This window comes from Dunckerocampus dactyliophorus, chromosome 21, assembly GCF_027744805.1.
Source record: "Dunckerocampus dactyliophorus isolate RoL2022-P2 chromosome 21, RoL_Ddac_1.1, whole genome shotgun sequence".
NCBI classification, from domain to species: Eukaryota; Metazoa; Chordata; class Actinopteri; order Syngnathiformes; family Syngnathidae; genus Dunckerocampus; species Dunckerocampus dactyliophorus.
This window is the reverse complement of record NC_072839.1, coordinates 5,867,662-5,882,037: the sequence shown is the minus strand read 5'-3', so window position 1 is coordinate 5,882,037 and position 14,376 is coordinate 5,867,662. Positions and strand designations below refer to the sequence as shown.

Here is a 14,376-nt window from a genome sequence, read left to right as displayed (position 1 = left end):
CAGACTAGGGCTGTAGCTATCGAATATTTTAGTAATCGAGTATTCTACTGAAAATATTTTCAAGTAATCGGAAAAAACATATTTTTGCTTGGTTAAAGAGCAATTATAAATACACAAGAGATCTTATTTACCTAACCTAATCATTGGGGCCCTTTTTTTTTACATTTCTACAAAATGTGTGTATGTTATTTAGGCCACTTTTTCCTGCTTTATAATCAGTTATCTGTCAGCTTAAGTTTCTAGTTACATGCTTATATACGGAATATTACATTATACGCTCAATATTGACCGCACTTGTTTCAATCGCTTGACTGTTGCAACCATCATTAAGGATAAATACGGTATTGTAACGTCGACCCGGATGTGCTAAGGGTGATGGTGATGAGGTGTTCAATAAATAATCTCTTTATTGCACAAACAAAACAGTCTACTTGTCAGATTTTGGTGGTATTGTGTGAAGCGAGTTTAGCGGGTTAAATTGAGTCGTTTCTTTGTTGCTGGATTATTTCTTCTGTTGGTTGGGGTGCTACATGCTGATCTGTACCAAGTAAATGTTGGGAGTCTGGTGTGTGCTTTGTCAAGCCCTGGTTTATTTTTGGTTCAAGCTACGTGTCCCTGGTTTCTGTGCTAAAAAGCCTTTTTGACTGCATCATGTCATTGCATTCTAGGGTAACACACTTTGCTCCTTGAGCGCACCGAAACATATATATTGTCATTACTTTTTTAATAATACTGGCCCTCACAGTGTCTGTCAAGAAAAATTCGGGCAGACCAATCCGCACTGAAGGCCCAGGTAACAAATGCACCGCCTGCCACTGATGCCATTTTGCTTGATCCCCTTTACTTTTGTTATGTTTTTACTTTTTTTTTGCAATCCTGGATGGCCATATCTTATCGTATCATATAGTATCTACCGTATCATGTGACAACTAGTGACCCAACCAGCAATTTGCGCTCCTACGTCAGGACTGTGTCCTTTGTAGCCAACAACACAGCGTGAAACCCAGCAACTAGCAAGATGCTAACAAGGACGTTTTTGTGAGCACATTTGCACTTACACAGTGCCACATGCAGACTGATGAAGGGCAATGGTCGAACTGAGGAGAGAGCCAACTTTACTTGAACCCCAAAGAGGATGAATGGGATGCAGATGCGTTCAAAGTGTCCAGGAACAAGTAACAGTTTTCAACAAAAACGGACTGACACTCTCACAGCTTTTTAAAAACATCTTTATATCATTTAAATGGCACAAGTACATTATAAAACACAAGGGTACTGTATAGTTGTAAGGGCCCCTGACTGACAGGTCTGCGCAAAAAAAGGGCTTCATTTACTGCTGCTGTTTTCACCAGCACTAAATATAACAGCATTGTTAACTTGGTACTGATAAGAGAATCTTTCATCACACACACTGCAAGTCAACACTCTCTCACCAGTGAGTTCTCATGTGTACTACAAGTAATGTTCGATGAGAAAAGCTTTTGTTGCAGACTGAACAGGAATATGGTTTTTCTCCAGTGTGTATTCTCATGTGTTGTACAAGGTTTGATTGGTCATGAAAGCTTTTGTTGCAGCTTGAACATGAATATGGTCTTTCTCCAGTGTGTATTCTCATGTGTCTTTTTAAAACACTATTTTGTCCAAAACCCGTGCCACACACGGAACAGGAAAATGGTTTCTCACCAGTGTGTATTCTCATGTGTCGTACAAGGCTTGTTCGGTTACAAAAGCTTTTGTTGCAGCTCGAACACGAATGTGGTTTTTCTCCAGTATGTATTCTCATGTGTCTTTTTAAGTCACTATTTTGTCCAAAACCTGTACCACACACTGAACAGAGAAACGGTTTCTCACCAGTGTGCATTCTCGTGTGTTTTGCAAGGTTTGACTGGTCTCGAAAGCTTTTGTTGCAGCTTGAACATGAATATGGTTTCTCACCAGTGTGTATTCTCATGTGTTTGTTAAGGTTTGTTTGGTTACGAAAGCATTTGCTGCATTCAGAACATGAATACGATTTTTCTTCAGTGTGTACTGTCATGTGTTGTCTCAAATGACTATTTCGTCCAAAGCCTGAACCACACACTGAACAGGAAAATGTTTTTTCTCCAGTGTGTACTCTCATGTGTTTTTTAAGGTTTGCTTGGTCATTAAATCTTTTGCTGCAACTTGAACATGAATATGTTTTTTCTTCAGTGTGTATTCTCATGTGTTGTTTCAAATGATCATTTCGTGCAAAACCTGTACCACACACGGAACAGGAAAATGGTTTCTCACCAGTGTGTATCCTCATGTGTCTTTCAAGGTTTGCTTGGTCATGAAATCTTCTGCTGCAGGTTGAACATGAATATGGTTTTTCTCCAGTGTGTATTGTCATGTGTCTTTTCAAATGCTCATTTCGTCCAAAACCTATACCACACACTGAACAGGTAAAAGGCTTTTCCCTATTGTGTATTCTTGTGTGTACTGTCAATTGTACCTTCTCAAAATGTCTTTTACCACACATTGAACAGGCATATGGTTTCTCTCCATTGTGCGCTCTCATGCACTCAAAAGTTTGATCACATTGAGAGCATTTCAAGTGTGTGTTGTCAGTGTGACATGTCTCATCAGCTTTAGAGTCTTCATCATCAGTGTCAGGAGAGTGCGACGTTGTGTCGTCACTACCTGATAGTAAAGCTAAGAGGTTGTCTGCTTGTGATCCTCCACAGTGGTCTCCATCAGCTTCTATTGTCATGTGTTGAGTTGAGCTGCTGCTTGGAGGCTCCACTTCTCTCTTCTCCTCACTTGGACCTTTGTCTTCATCTTCCCTCTTCACAGGGACACCAATCACTGGAGGCTCCACCGGTCCTTCAAGATGCTCTCCCTCCTGACTGATTCTGTGATCCTCGTCTTCCTCCTTTTTAATGTGGAGGGGCTGAGGCTCCTTGTGCTGAAGATGTTCTCCACTGACGTCTGCAGTACACAAGAAGACAAACACACGTTTTACAAAAAAAGTAAGCAAATGTGACTAAAGGAGAAAAGAAGTACTTTATGACTGATGATGTTAACACAAAGATTCTTTGTGCGTGAGCATGTCGACACTATGGCTGTCAAAGTAAGTTTCCTTCCTGCCGGTATTTTTTCATTGTCATTTATGCAGCGGTATCTTGGCATATCAGTGTCCCAATTAACAAGTGTTTTATTTTTAGATGAGAGGCTTCAAACTGCGAGCTAAAATTAGGGTACGAGTTGCTAGTTAACGGCAGGCATAGACTCGGACGCCTATTCGGAAGCTTCTGTCACATTCCCACATAGTATCGGCATTTGGGACCAAATATGAGGTGAAAGAAAAAGAGTAAAAATACAGTATAGTAGTCTATCGGTATAGCGTGGTACATGGTGCGTTCAAGGACAGTCAAACATGAAACATGCAAAAACTGGAGGATTTCTAAATGTATATTATTTTTTGAATAAATTAATGATCTATATTTCCAAAATTGACATCCCTTTACAGGCCGCACGGTGGTCTAGTGGTTAGCATGTTGGCCACAGATCTGGGTTCGATTCTCCCTTGGGAGAATGGAGTTTGCATGTTCGTACTCCTCCCACATTCCAAAAACATGTGACTCTAAATTGTCCAATTGTCCATTAATAACATAGACTCACACGTTAGCAGTGGGAGAGTTTCTGGACAGCGTACATCCTGCAGTGGTTGTTTCATCAATGAAACTTTACTGACACCTAGTGCCCAGTGCAGAATACTACATATAAAGTTTTTGAATGAGTCTTCTGAATGCCTTATATTTGAATTTCTGTTCATTTAGCAATTTTTATGCTTAACAATCACTTAATTTATGCAAAGAATTCATAAAATTTGCTTAAATATGAGTTGTTTTTTAAAAAACTAATAATAGGCCACAGTCAGCCATTAAATAGCCATGTGACAGAGTCAAGCCGTGAAATTCAAATTGCGAAGTGGCGAGGGACAACTGTAGTCATATGTGTTGTCACTCAGTTTTACGTTGGATTTGGGAGGACACGCTTCGAATAAACCGGTTGCCAGAAAGCCACTTGTGTATTATGCACCATGCGTTCTCAAAAAATGAGGGGGTTAAAAAAGGCAAGTATACCCACACCTCTTGTCAGAATGGTGGACCATGGATGAAAATCTGTTGAAACTTAATCGAACAGAGGCTATGGGTATGTTCCGCTCACTTGGCCTGTGATGAAACTGTGAGGGCTTTGTGGTCTACCTTCATGGTCTTCAGTCTTCACAGGCACGCCTCCCTCCTGAGCAATGCAGAGTTCCTCCTCTTCCTCTTTAATGTTGGGAAGCTGTGGTTCCCCCTGCTTCAAAGTTGAGCTCCCACCCTGAGACTCAGGGCGACATCCTTCACGCCCAATCTGCTGCTGGGTGTCTGCAGGATACAAAGGATTTTAAGTGAAACAAATTCTGTGGGTACATTTCCAATACCAGTCAAATTTTGAACGTTCTTACTCACAGCTATAAATGAGCTAAACTTTTGACGGGTACTGCACAGGTATGTGTAACCCAATCTGCTCCACATCAACAGTGTACATTGGCCGCCATCTTGCATCAGATATTTAAAGTACACATATGTACAGTACTCCTTAAAAACCCAACTCGTTCGTGCAGGCCTCTTGATTCATTTCATTGACCATGGGAAGTGTTTTAAATGATTAAACACAACATGCCAACATACCGTGACTGTGAAGCAAAATGTTAGTCGAGCAAACCTCCTGTTGTTCCCGCTCGTACTCCTCTCTTGTTTGAGACAGTCCTTCCTCACCCGACGCCATTATTCTTTCAAACTTGCCAGAAATTTAGTCAGCAGTCGTTATTTGTCTTTTCTTTATCAACTCTTTCACGCTTTTGAAGCCATTCCATTACACTTTGCAGCGCCATTTCTAATGTTGTCAACTTCCGCCTTTACCTTCTTATTTTTTATTGGCGGTGGCAGACCAGCTACTGGTATTAGATGCATTACCGCCACCTACTGGACACAGGGCAAATTACAAATATTCTATTGTATACATATTTGAAAATTTGTGTAGAGAATTTATTTTGTCATATATTTTTTAATTCATAGTCATCACCAAAAGTCGTAACAGACTCAAAAACTCACACATGACACATTAGGTGGTTAAAATACCGCTGCCTGTGATTGTACACCTGGCTACTGGGTGGTTTCGTGTGCACATGAAGCTTCGACAAATTAGCGTTTGGTGCCTCATGACGCAAGATGGCGATGGCTTCGTCACTACAAATATTAAATCAATAGCTGCAGTTAGTGGCGTATTCACTCACGTTCTCATAGCATTTGTATTTTGCACGTTTTATTACAACACTTTATACTCATACTTGATGTCTGCGAAGCGAACTTCCGCGTATCTTTGTTTAGCAGCTAACAAGTTATGCTAGGCCGAGAATCTTCAGAGGACTGCACACCCGCCGGTGGCGTCAACACGATGAGTAATAAATTGTTCACAAATAAGTTTGTGAATAAAAAATATCTGTCATGTGTTTTATCCTGATTAAAATCAAGATCAACAAATTATTCGATGATCTTGAAGAAATAAGTAAAAAAGTATCAATATCCGTATCGGCAATACTGGCACTGTATTTACTTTGTTTTGTACTGATACCAACATTTGCACTTTGCAGCCGTCAATCTCAGCTCTGCTCACGTGAGGACATGGGTAAAACTTTATTTTGATTGACATGACATGCGGCCAATCACACGTGAGGCTCTTGCTTCATGATGTGGAGTAGATGGTAGTTGTCAAAAACAGCGGGAGACTGGAGACACAGTACATCAGTATCGTGTAGTAGCCAAAAGTCACCGATAGGTGGCAGCATTCTAAAGTCATGCATGGTGAGCGCTGCCCAACAAAACCGGACGAGGAAACAGCAAGATGGCGTTTGATGGAGAAGACGTTATTGCGGTGGACTTTTCCTGTTTTTTTAATCCATGCGTACGCGTACACATATAAATCGCGTAATAGACTAAACATCGTTGACAATTGTTTGTATCTGGACACATTAGTCTAAACGCACATTGACGCAGTCTCGGGTTAGCTTAGCGTGCTAGCTGCTAACAAAGAGACGTGGAAGTTATCAACACGTTGTTAAGCAGAGAGAAAGTGTTTTGATTGTATGAAAATGTGCGAAAGAACGACAGCAGAGTACGAGGAGGAACTTTCTCCAACAAAAGAGGACAACGGGCGACATCATCAACTATTGGACATTGTTTTCAAGAAGCATCAAGTTGTGTTACACAGAACAGGTTTGTTTCATTCTTACTCTCACATGTTTACTAACGTTTAATTATTATCCACAGTCCTAAGAAGATAGGAGGGTACATTGTTTCGGGAGGACAATGGACTGCTTTGTTTTGATATTGTTATTCCTATAAACAAGACCGTTTCAGACACCCAATAATTATGAGAGACAAAGTGTATCAACATATTTACACAGAGGTCATACAGTCACCAATGATTTGTATTGATATTTTACATTGTAATCAATTTCATTGGTAGTCTCATGGGTAATTTTGCCACCTGATGCAGACCAACCTGCATCACTGAGTTGTTATTGTCAATCATCTTTCAACAACCAACCATTGTTGTCAACACTATTTATTGAAAGAACATAAAAGCGTGTCGTAGCTCGTCTTCAAGTGAATGTGGGAGCTGTGGTCTAAATAGGAGAATATACTTGATACATACATGACATACTAAAACATGGTTTTATTGTTGTTGAAACACTTTTAACAGAACACACGGGAGAAAACCCCCAAAAATCTAATTGTATTAACATTGTCAGTCAAAAACTACTTTTGTTCTCTCTTTCTTCTAAAGCACGTGTTTGTCTTCTTGTGTCCTGCAGACGTCAGTGAAGAACATCTTCACCCTGAGCAGCAGGAGTGGAGCTCTGGGATGAAGCAGAAGGAGCCACAGCCCCCCTACATTAAAAAGGAAGAGGAGGAGCCACAGCCCCCCCACTTTAAGGTGGGGCAGAAGGAGCCACGTCCCCCCCACATTAAAGAAGAAGCAGAGGAGCCACAGCCCCCTCACATTAAGGAGGAAGCGGAGGAGCCACAGCCCCTCCACATTAAAGAGGAAGAGGAGGATTACAGAATCAGTGAGGAGTTCCCAGTGATTGGTGTCCCTGTGAAGAGTGAAGATGATGAAGAAAAAGGTCAAAGTGAGGAGAAGAGAGAGGTGGAGCCTCCAAGCAGCAGCTCAACTCAACACATGACAATAGAAGCTGATGAAGACCACTGTGGAGGATCACAAGCAGACAACCTCTTAGCTCCACTATCAGATAGTGACGACACAACGTCGCACTCTCCTGACACTGATGATGAAGACGCTAAAGCTGATAAGACATGTCAAACTTACAACACACACTTTAAATGCTCTCAATGTTGCAAAACATTTAATGACCGTAGTAATCTGAAAATGCACATGAGAATACACACAGGAGAAAAACCATACATCTGTTCAGTGTGTGGTAAAAGTTTCACTCAGAAATCAAGTCTGACAGCACACACGAGAACGCACACTGGAGAGAAACCCTTTAGTTGCTCAGTTTGTGGCATAACATTCGCTCAAAAGTTTTCAATTGTGTCACACATGAGAATACACACCGGAGAAAAACCCTTTTGTTGTTCAGTTTGTGGTAAACAATTCTCCCACAACAGTAGCATGGTTAAACACATGAGAACACACACAGGAGAGAAACCCTTTAGTTGTTCAGTTTGTGGTAAAAGCTTCACTGTGAAGGTAAACATGGTGTCGCACATGAGAACGCACACCGGAGAAAAACCCTTTAGATGCTCAGTTTGTGGGGAACGATTCTCCCGAAAGTCAAACATGGCATCACACATGATAACGCACACGGGAGAAAAGCCTTTTAGTTGCTCAGCTTGTGGTAAACGATTTTACGACAAAAGTAGCATGGTAAAACATATGATAACGCACACGGGAGAGAAACCTTTTAGCTGTACACTTTGTGGTAAAAGTTACTCGTATAAGACAAGTTTGACAGCACACATGTTGACACACAACAGAGAATAAACATTTTCCTTTGCAGTCTGTGCTAAAAGAATGTCAAATCATAGAAGTCACACAGTGATGAGCTGCTGTGTGTAAACCACCAAATTCCCTCATGACTTCCACATTTGTGTGCAGCCATGTTGATACACATTGTAACAAGCTGAGAGGAACATCAATGTCTGATAAAATGCTGCTTGTCTGAAAATGTGCCTCATTTTCTTTTATTTAAATATGTCAATTATAAAAACCTGCATAAAACCCTCCACAATGAAGCCCAACCCCTGACAAGGGACCGACCCAAGAAGGCAGAGCTTGGATTCACTCCTATGTTGCCTGGCAACACTTCTCCTTCCTGTTGAAACCTGCATGGGAGTCCAAAGTATGGCCTCGGGCCATCTGTGGAATGAAAATTAAATTCCTCGGGCACGGCCCATTTTTTTAGGTCTGTTTTCAGTGAAGGATGTCAACTTGCCACATGACTTTGCTTGAGAGCGTGTCCTTTTTATTGTCCTCTGGTCTGGTGAGCAGCAGCGATCTTTCTCTGCTTTCAACTTTGTTCAGCAGGAACTGGATGAGCTCAAGCACCCTCCATTCACCACTGAAGTCAGTTGTGCGTGTGTAGGCCAAGGTCTCATTGTGATGAATGGCAGTTTCATGCTGTGACCAAAATCCTATAAAATCATATTTATTGATTTATGGTTATAGAAACTTACAGAGCAGGAGAAAACCTTTCTTCATCAGTGCTTGAATACAATCAAGTTCAAATACAGCACATGCAGCGTTCACGTCCTGTTAACCAGCTTCAAAATAAAACACACTTCTTTTTCAAATAACTACCATTAGCTGGTTTCCCATATCTTTTCACCACAAATATTTCTAGAGCTCTTTTAATGTAAACCAAAACTAAATAATTCCCTGCCTGTTTTAAAAACTTAACTCAAAATAGTCACAACAGAACACGAATAAGGTTTTTCTCTGGTGTGTATTCTCATGTGCCTTTTTAAAACGCTATTTTGTCCAAAACCTGTACCACACACTGAACAGGAAAATGGTTTCTCACCAGTGTGTACTCTCATGTGTCGCACAAGGCTCGTTTGGTATAAATAGCCTTTGCTGCAGCTTGGACAGGAATATGGTTTGTCTCCAGTGTGTATTGTCATGTGTCTTTTTAAATGACCTTGTTGTGCAAAACCTGTACCACACACCAAACAGGTATATGGTTTCTCACCAGTGTGTACTCTTATGTGTTTTTTAAGGTTGGATTGGTCATGAAAGCTTCTGTTGCAGACTGAACATGAATATGGTTTTTCTCCAGTGTGTATTCTCATGTGTTTTTTAAGGTTTGTTTGGTTCCGAAAGCATTTGCTGCAGTTAGAACATGAATATGGTTTTTCTTCAGTGTGTATTCTCATGTGTTGTTTCAAATGACTATTTCGACCAAAACCTGTACCACACACTGAACAGGAGAAGGGTTTCTCACCAGTGTGTATTCTCATGTGTTTTTTAAGGTTTGTTCGGTAATGAAAGCTTTTGCTGCAACTAGGACATGAATATGGTTTTTCTTCTTCGGGGTGTATTGTCATGTGTTGTTTCAAATGACCATTTCGTGCAAAACCTGTACCACACACTGAACAGATAAATGGTTTCTCACCAGTGTGTACTGTCATGTGTTTCTTAAGGTTTGCTCTATCATAAAAGCGTTTGTTGCAGCTTGAACATGAATGTGATTTCTCTTCGGTGTGTCCTGTCATGTGCTGTTTCAACTGATCATTTCGTGCAAAACCTGTACCACACACTGAACAGGAAAATGGTTTCTCACCAGTGTGTGTTCTCATGTGTCTTTCAAGGTTTTTTTGGATACGAAAGCTTCTGTTGCAGATTGAACATGAATATGGTTTTTCTCCAGTGTGTATTGTCATGTGTCTTTTCAAATTCTGATTTCGTCCAAAACCTAAACCACATAGAGAACAGGTAAAAGGTTTTTCCCTATTGTGTATTGTCAATTGTACCTTCTCAGAGTATGTTTTATCACACTCTGAGCAGAAGTATGGTTTATATCCAGTGTGCGCTCTCATGTGCTCAAAAGTTTGATCACACTGAGAGCATTTCAAGTGTGTGTCGTCAGTGTGACATGTCTGATCAGCTTTAGAGTCTTCATCATCAGTGTCAGGAGAGTGTGACGTTGTGTCGTCACTACCTGATAGTAAAGCTAAGAGGTTGTCTGCTTGTGATCCTCCACAGTGGTCTCCATCAGCTTCTATTGTCATGTGTTGAGTTGAGCTGCTGCTCGGAGGCTCCACTTCTCTTTTCTCCTCACTTGGACCTTTGTCTTCATCATCTTCACTCTTCACACGGACAACAATCACTGGAAACTCCACCTGTCCTTCAAGATGCTCTCCCTCTTGACTGATTCTGTGATCCTCTTCTTCCTCTTTACTCTGGATGGGTTCTGGTCTCTCCTCCTCCTTTTTGATGTGGGGGGGCTGAGGCTCCTTGTGCTGAAGATGTTCTTCACTGACATCTGCAGGACACAAGAAGACAAACACATGCTTTACAAAAATGTAAGTAAATAAGATTAAAAAGAGAATAGAAGTACTTTATGACTGAGTGTTAGCACAATGTGTGTTAGCATGTTGTAACAAGTTGAGAGGAACATCAATGTATGATAAATATTACCTGAAAATGTGCCTCTTTTTCTTTTATTTAAATGTCAGTTACAAAAAAATGGCATCATAAATATGAAGATAAATTACATTTTGCTGTGAAAGTTCAGCAATAAAGTTGCCTTAAATAATTAAGAGCAGCACCATGCCTAGGGATGTCCTTATACAAGCTTTTCCCTTCCAATATACCACCAATATTGCAGCTTTGAATCTCTCTCGTCTTCCCGGAACACATTTACATCAACACACACGAGCACAAGTCTTATCTATGTCTTAAATGTCTCATTTTCTCTTATTATGTCTGCTGTATTGGGTAACACGAGTGTAAAGGTCATGTCTAAAGGGCTTGAATAATGTTTAACGTATGTAGAAGGTTGTAAACAAATTTTCTATGCTCCAACTATGAAACTATTTGCTTTATAAATAAGGAATCCTACTTCGCAGAGATTCACTCATCATAGTTGGGTCTGGAACCAATTTAACTTCAAGGCTGGGGCCATTTTGACATTATATATTTTTAAAAGGCTAAATAATGAAGACAAAGCATTGCGTTATTGTCGCGTTACTAAATGCTATTTGTTATTAATGATATAGTCAACATTTCCCCTTTTTCTTTTTACATTTTTGTTGTTTTGATTTGGTTTTCTGTGCCACAGGCCTCAAATGGCAGCTGCACCGCACTTTGGACACCCCTGCTCAACTGAGCACCTACAACACTTAATCGACTATTTAGCCTGTTAGCTTCTAATGTTAAGACCAACTCTCATTTAGCGCACAATATGAATTAAATCTTACATATTAAACAACGTATTCATCAAACTTATTTACTTCTTCATATAACGCACACACAACAGTGAACAACCTTGTGTCTGTCTTGTGTCTCCATGTCAGAGCAGGATAACCACAAGCACTGTGGTGTTGCAGTGCCATTCTTAGACTTAGCAAAGAAATCATAAAATTTGCTTAAACGTGCATATTTTTGGACCAATAATAGGCCATAGTCAACTATTAAATATGGATAATTTATTCATTTATTTTTAAAAACCTGTGACTGAGTCCGGCCACGAAATTCGAAACACAAAGTGACGAGGGACAACTGTACTGTCATGTGTATTTCATGGTGGATTTGGAAGGACTCAAAAAATGTGGGTGTTACAAAGGCAAGTATACCCACACCCGTTGTCAGAATGGCGGACCATGGATGAAAAAAAAAATCGAACAGAGGTTATCCGTCAGTTCTGCTCACTTGGACTGTGATGAAGCTGTGATGACTTCAGTGGTTTACCTTCATGGTCTTCAGTCTTCACAGGCACACCTCCCTCCTGAGCAATCCAGAGTTCCTCCTCTTCCTTTTTAATGTTGGGAAACTGTAGATCCTCCTGCTTCAAGGTGGAGCTCCCACCCTGAGGCTGAGTGGGACGTTCTTGACGCCCAATCAGCTGCTGGCCATCTACGGGATTGCCAGTTAAAAAAACGTGGTTAAAGTTACAATACCTGTCAAATTTGAACGACTTTACTCACAGCTATAAACGAGCGAAACGTTTGATCGCTACTGTATGTGTAACCCAATCTGCTTCACATCAACATGTTCATTGGCCGCCATCTTGCATCAGATATTTACAGTATAATACTGCTTAACATAACTCGTTCATGCAGTCCTCTTGATTCCTTATATTAACCAGGGGAGTCGTGTTAAATTATTAAACACAACATGTCAACATACCTTGACTGTGAAGGAAAATGTTAGTCGAGCAAACCTCCAGCTGTTCTCGCTCGTACTCCTCTCTTGTTCGAGATAGTTCTTCCTCACCCGACGCCATTGCGCCACTAAAACACACAGAAATGAAGTCGGCGGTCGCTGTTTGTCTTTTCTTTCTAACTCTTTCATGCTTTTGAAGCCATTCCCTGACAATTTGTCGTCATCGCCATTTGCCTCATGTTGTCTGACTGCTGTGTCGTTAACTTCCGCGTTTAGCTACTTCCTCCTTGTTTTTTATTGGCGGTGGCAGACCAGCTACAGGTATTAGGTGCATTACCACCACCTACCGGTCACAGAATACATTACAAATATTTTATTATACACGTATTTGAAAATTCGTGTAGAGAATTGATTTTGTCCTATTTTTCTAATTCATAGTCACCACCAAAGCCGTAACAGACTCAAAAACTCAATGCCTCACACATTAGGTGGTTAAAATACAGCTGCCTGTGATTATACACCTGGCCAGTGGGTGGTTTCGTGTGCACATGAAGCTTCAACTGTGCCTCCTGACACAAGATGGCGATGGCTTCGTCACTACAAATATTTCATCAACAGCCGCAGTTAGTCGCGGATTCACCCACGCTCTCATAGCATTTGTACTTTACATATTTTCACACAATCACAACACGTTACACTCATACTTGATGTCTGCGAAGCGATGTGTTGATAACTTCCGTGTCTCTTTGTTTAGCAGCTAACAAGCTAAGCTAGCCCGAGAATCTTCATATGACTGCTGTCTCGTGGTGTATCAGAAGAGCCAAAAGAGTCGATTCCATTCAGTAAGAGTTGGTGCCCCAATTTCGATACAAATATCGATGGCGTATTAAATTGTATTAAAAAAGTATTAAATTGTTCACAGATAAGTTTGTTAATGACAAATGTCTGTCCTGTGTTTTATTCTGATTAAAATCAGGATCAACAAATCAAATGCAATCTTTATTCAATGATCTTGACAAAATACCTAAAAACGTATTTATATCCGCATCGGCAATGCTGGCTCTGTATTTGCTTGGTGTCGGACTGATAGCAAAATTGGCAGTTTTCAGCTGTCAATCGCAGCTATGCTCACGTGAGGTAAAACTTTGCTTTGACTGACATGCCATGCGTCCAATCACACGTGAGGATATTTCTTCATGATGTGAAGTACACTAGGTCCCCAACTTACTTACGAACACAATTGGTTCCAGATGAGCGTTCGCAAGTCGATTTGTTCGTAAGTCGAACAAAAGGCAATACTACCAATGATATAGGTACTACATGTACGTGTATACACATACAGTATATGTGTATGTATGTAAATATGAGTTTGGATGTAGTAGTAATATTAAAAGAGGATAATTAATGAAAAAAACAATAATAAAAATGATATAATAATACGTAATGATACATGTTATTTACCTTTGAAGAGGAGTGGTCAAGCACACGTCGTTGGTGGTAGTGGTGGTGGAGGAGGAGTCATTGAAAAAAGGACAAATCGTCGTTGTTAGACTCTTCTAAAAGAGGTAGTGTTCTGTGGGTGGTGTAGAATTAAGCAGGCCTAGTAACTCTTTATAACTTTATTTACTAGCTCTACTGGGTTGTATCATGCAACTACAAATTAGCATTCCAATGTCTCTCGTCTTCCTCCCCTGTTGGTCCCATTAGCAGTGTCACAGTGCCCTCTACTGGTCAAGCATGTAGCAGTATAAATATGGAGTTACAATAAGGCAAAATACATGAAAATATAGACCAGTCAGCTTGCGTTCATATCTCAGAATGTTCGCAAGTCGGGTGTTCATAAGTTGGGGACCCAGTGTAGATTGTAGTGAGTGCCAAAAATAGCACATCACCATCACGACTGCTTACCAAAGAAGTAGTAGCTGCTTCTTCCTGAGGCGGTAGATACTACATCCA

The 14,376-nt window shown here is 40.5% G+C and overlaps 3 protein-coding genes across 3 annotated transcripts; 1 reads left to right on the top strand and 2 right to left on the bottom strand.

Annotated features, from left to right (window-relative positions):
- Nucleotides 1-1,245: 1,245 nt before the first annotated feature.
- On the bottom strand, nucleotides 1,246-4,913 carry LOC129173750 (gastrula zinc finger protein XlCGF57.1-like). Its single transcript, XM_054764844.1, has 3 exons — nucleotides 4,701-4,913; nucleotides 4,230-4,394; nucleotides 1,246-2,949 (listed from the first exon to the last, which is right to left on the bottom strand). Exons 1-3 carry the CDS (start codon nucleotides 4,795-4,797, stop codon nucleotides 1,430-1,432), a joined length of 1,782 nt encoding a protein of 593 aa, XP_054620819.1. The 5' UTR covers nucleotides 4,798-4,913; the 3' UTR covers nucleotides 1,246-1,429.
- A 1,001-nt stretch (nucleotides 4,914-5,914) lies between these two features.
- On the top strand, nucleotides 5,915-9,706 carry LOC129173756 (zinc finger protein OZF-like). The gene is made up of 2 exons (XM_054764850.1): nucleotides 5,915-6,284; nucleotides 6,887-9,706. The coding sequence occupies exons 1-2, from the start codon at nucleotides 6,155-6,157 to the stop codon at nucleotides 8,077-8,079; spliced, it is 1,323 nt and encodes a 440-aa protein (XP_054620825.1). The 5' UTR covers nucleotides 5,915-6,154; the 3' UTR covers nucleotides 8,080-9,706.
- On the bottom strand, nucleotides 7,303-12,697 carry LOC129173749 (gastrula zinc finger protein XlCGF57.1-like). The gene is made up of 3 exons (XM_054764843.1): nucleotides 12,445-12,697; nucleotides 12,007-12,171; nucleotides 7,303-10,579 (listed from the first exon to the last, which is right to left on the bottom strand). Exons 1-3 carry the CDS (start codon nucleotides 12,539-12,541, stop codon nucleotides 8,991-8,993), a joined length of 1,851 nt encoding a protein of 616 aa, XP_054620818.1. The 5' UTR covers nucleotides 12,542-12,697; the 3' UTR covers nucleotides 7,303-8,990.
- Nucleotides 12,698-14,376: the final 1,679 nt, after the last annotated feature.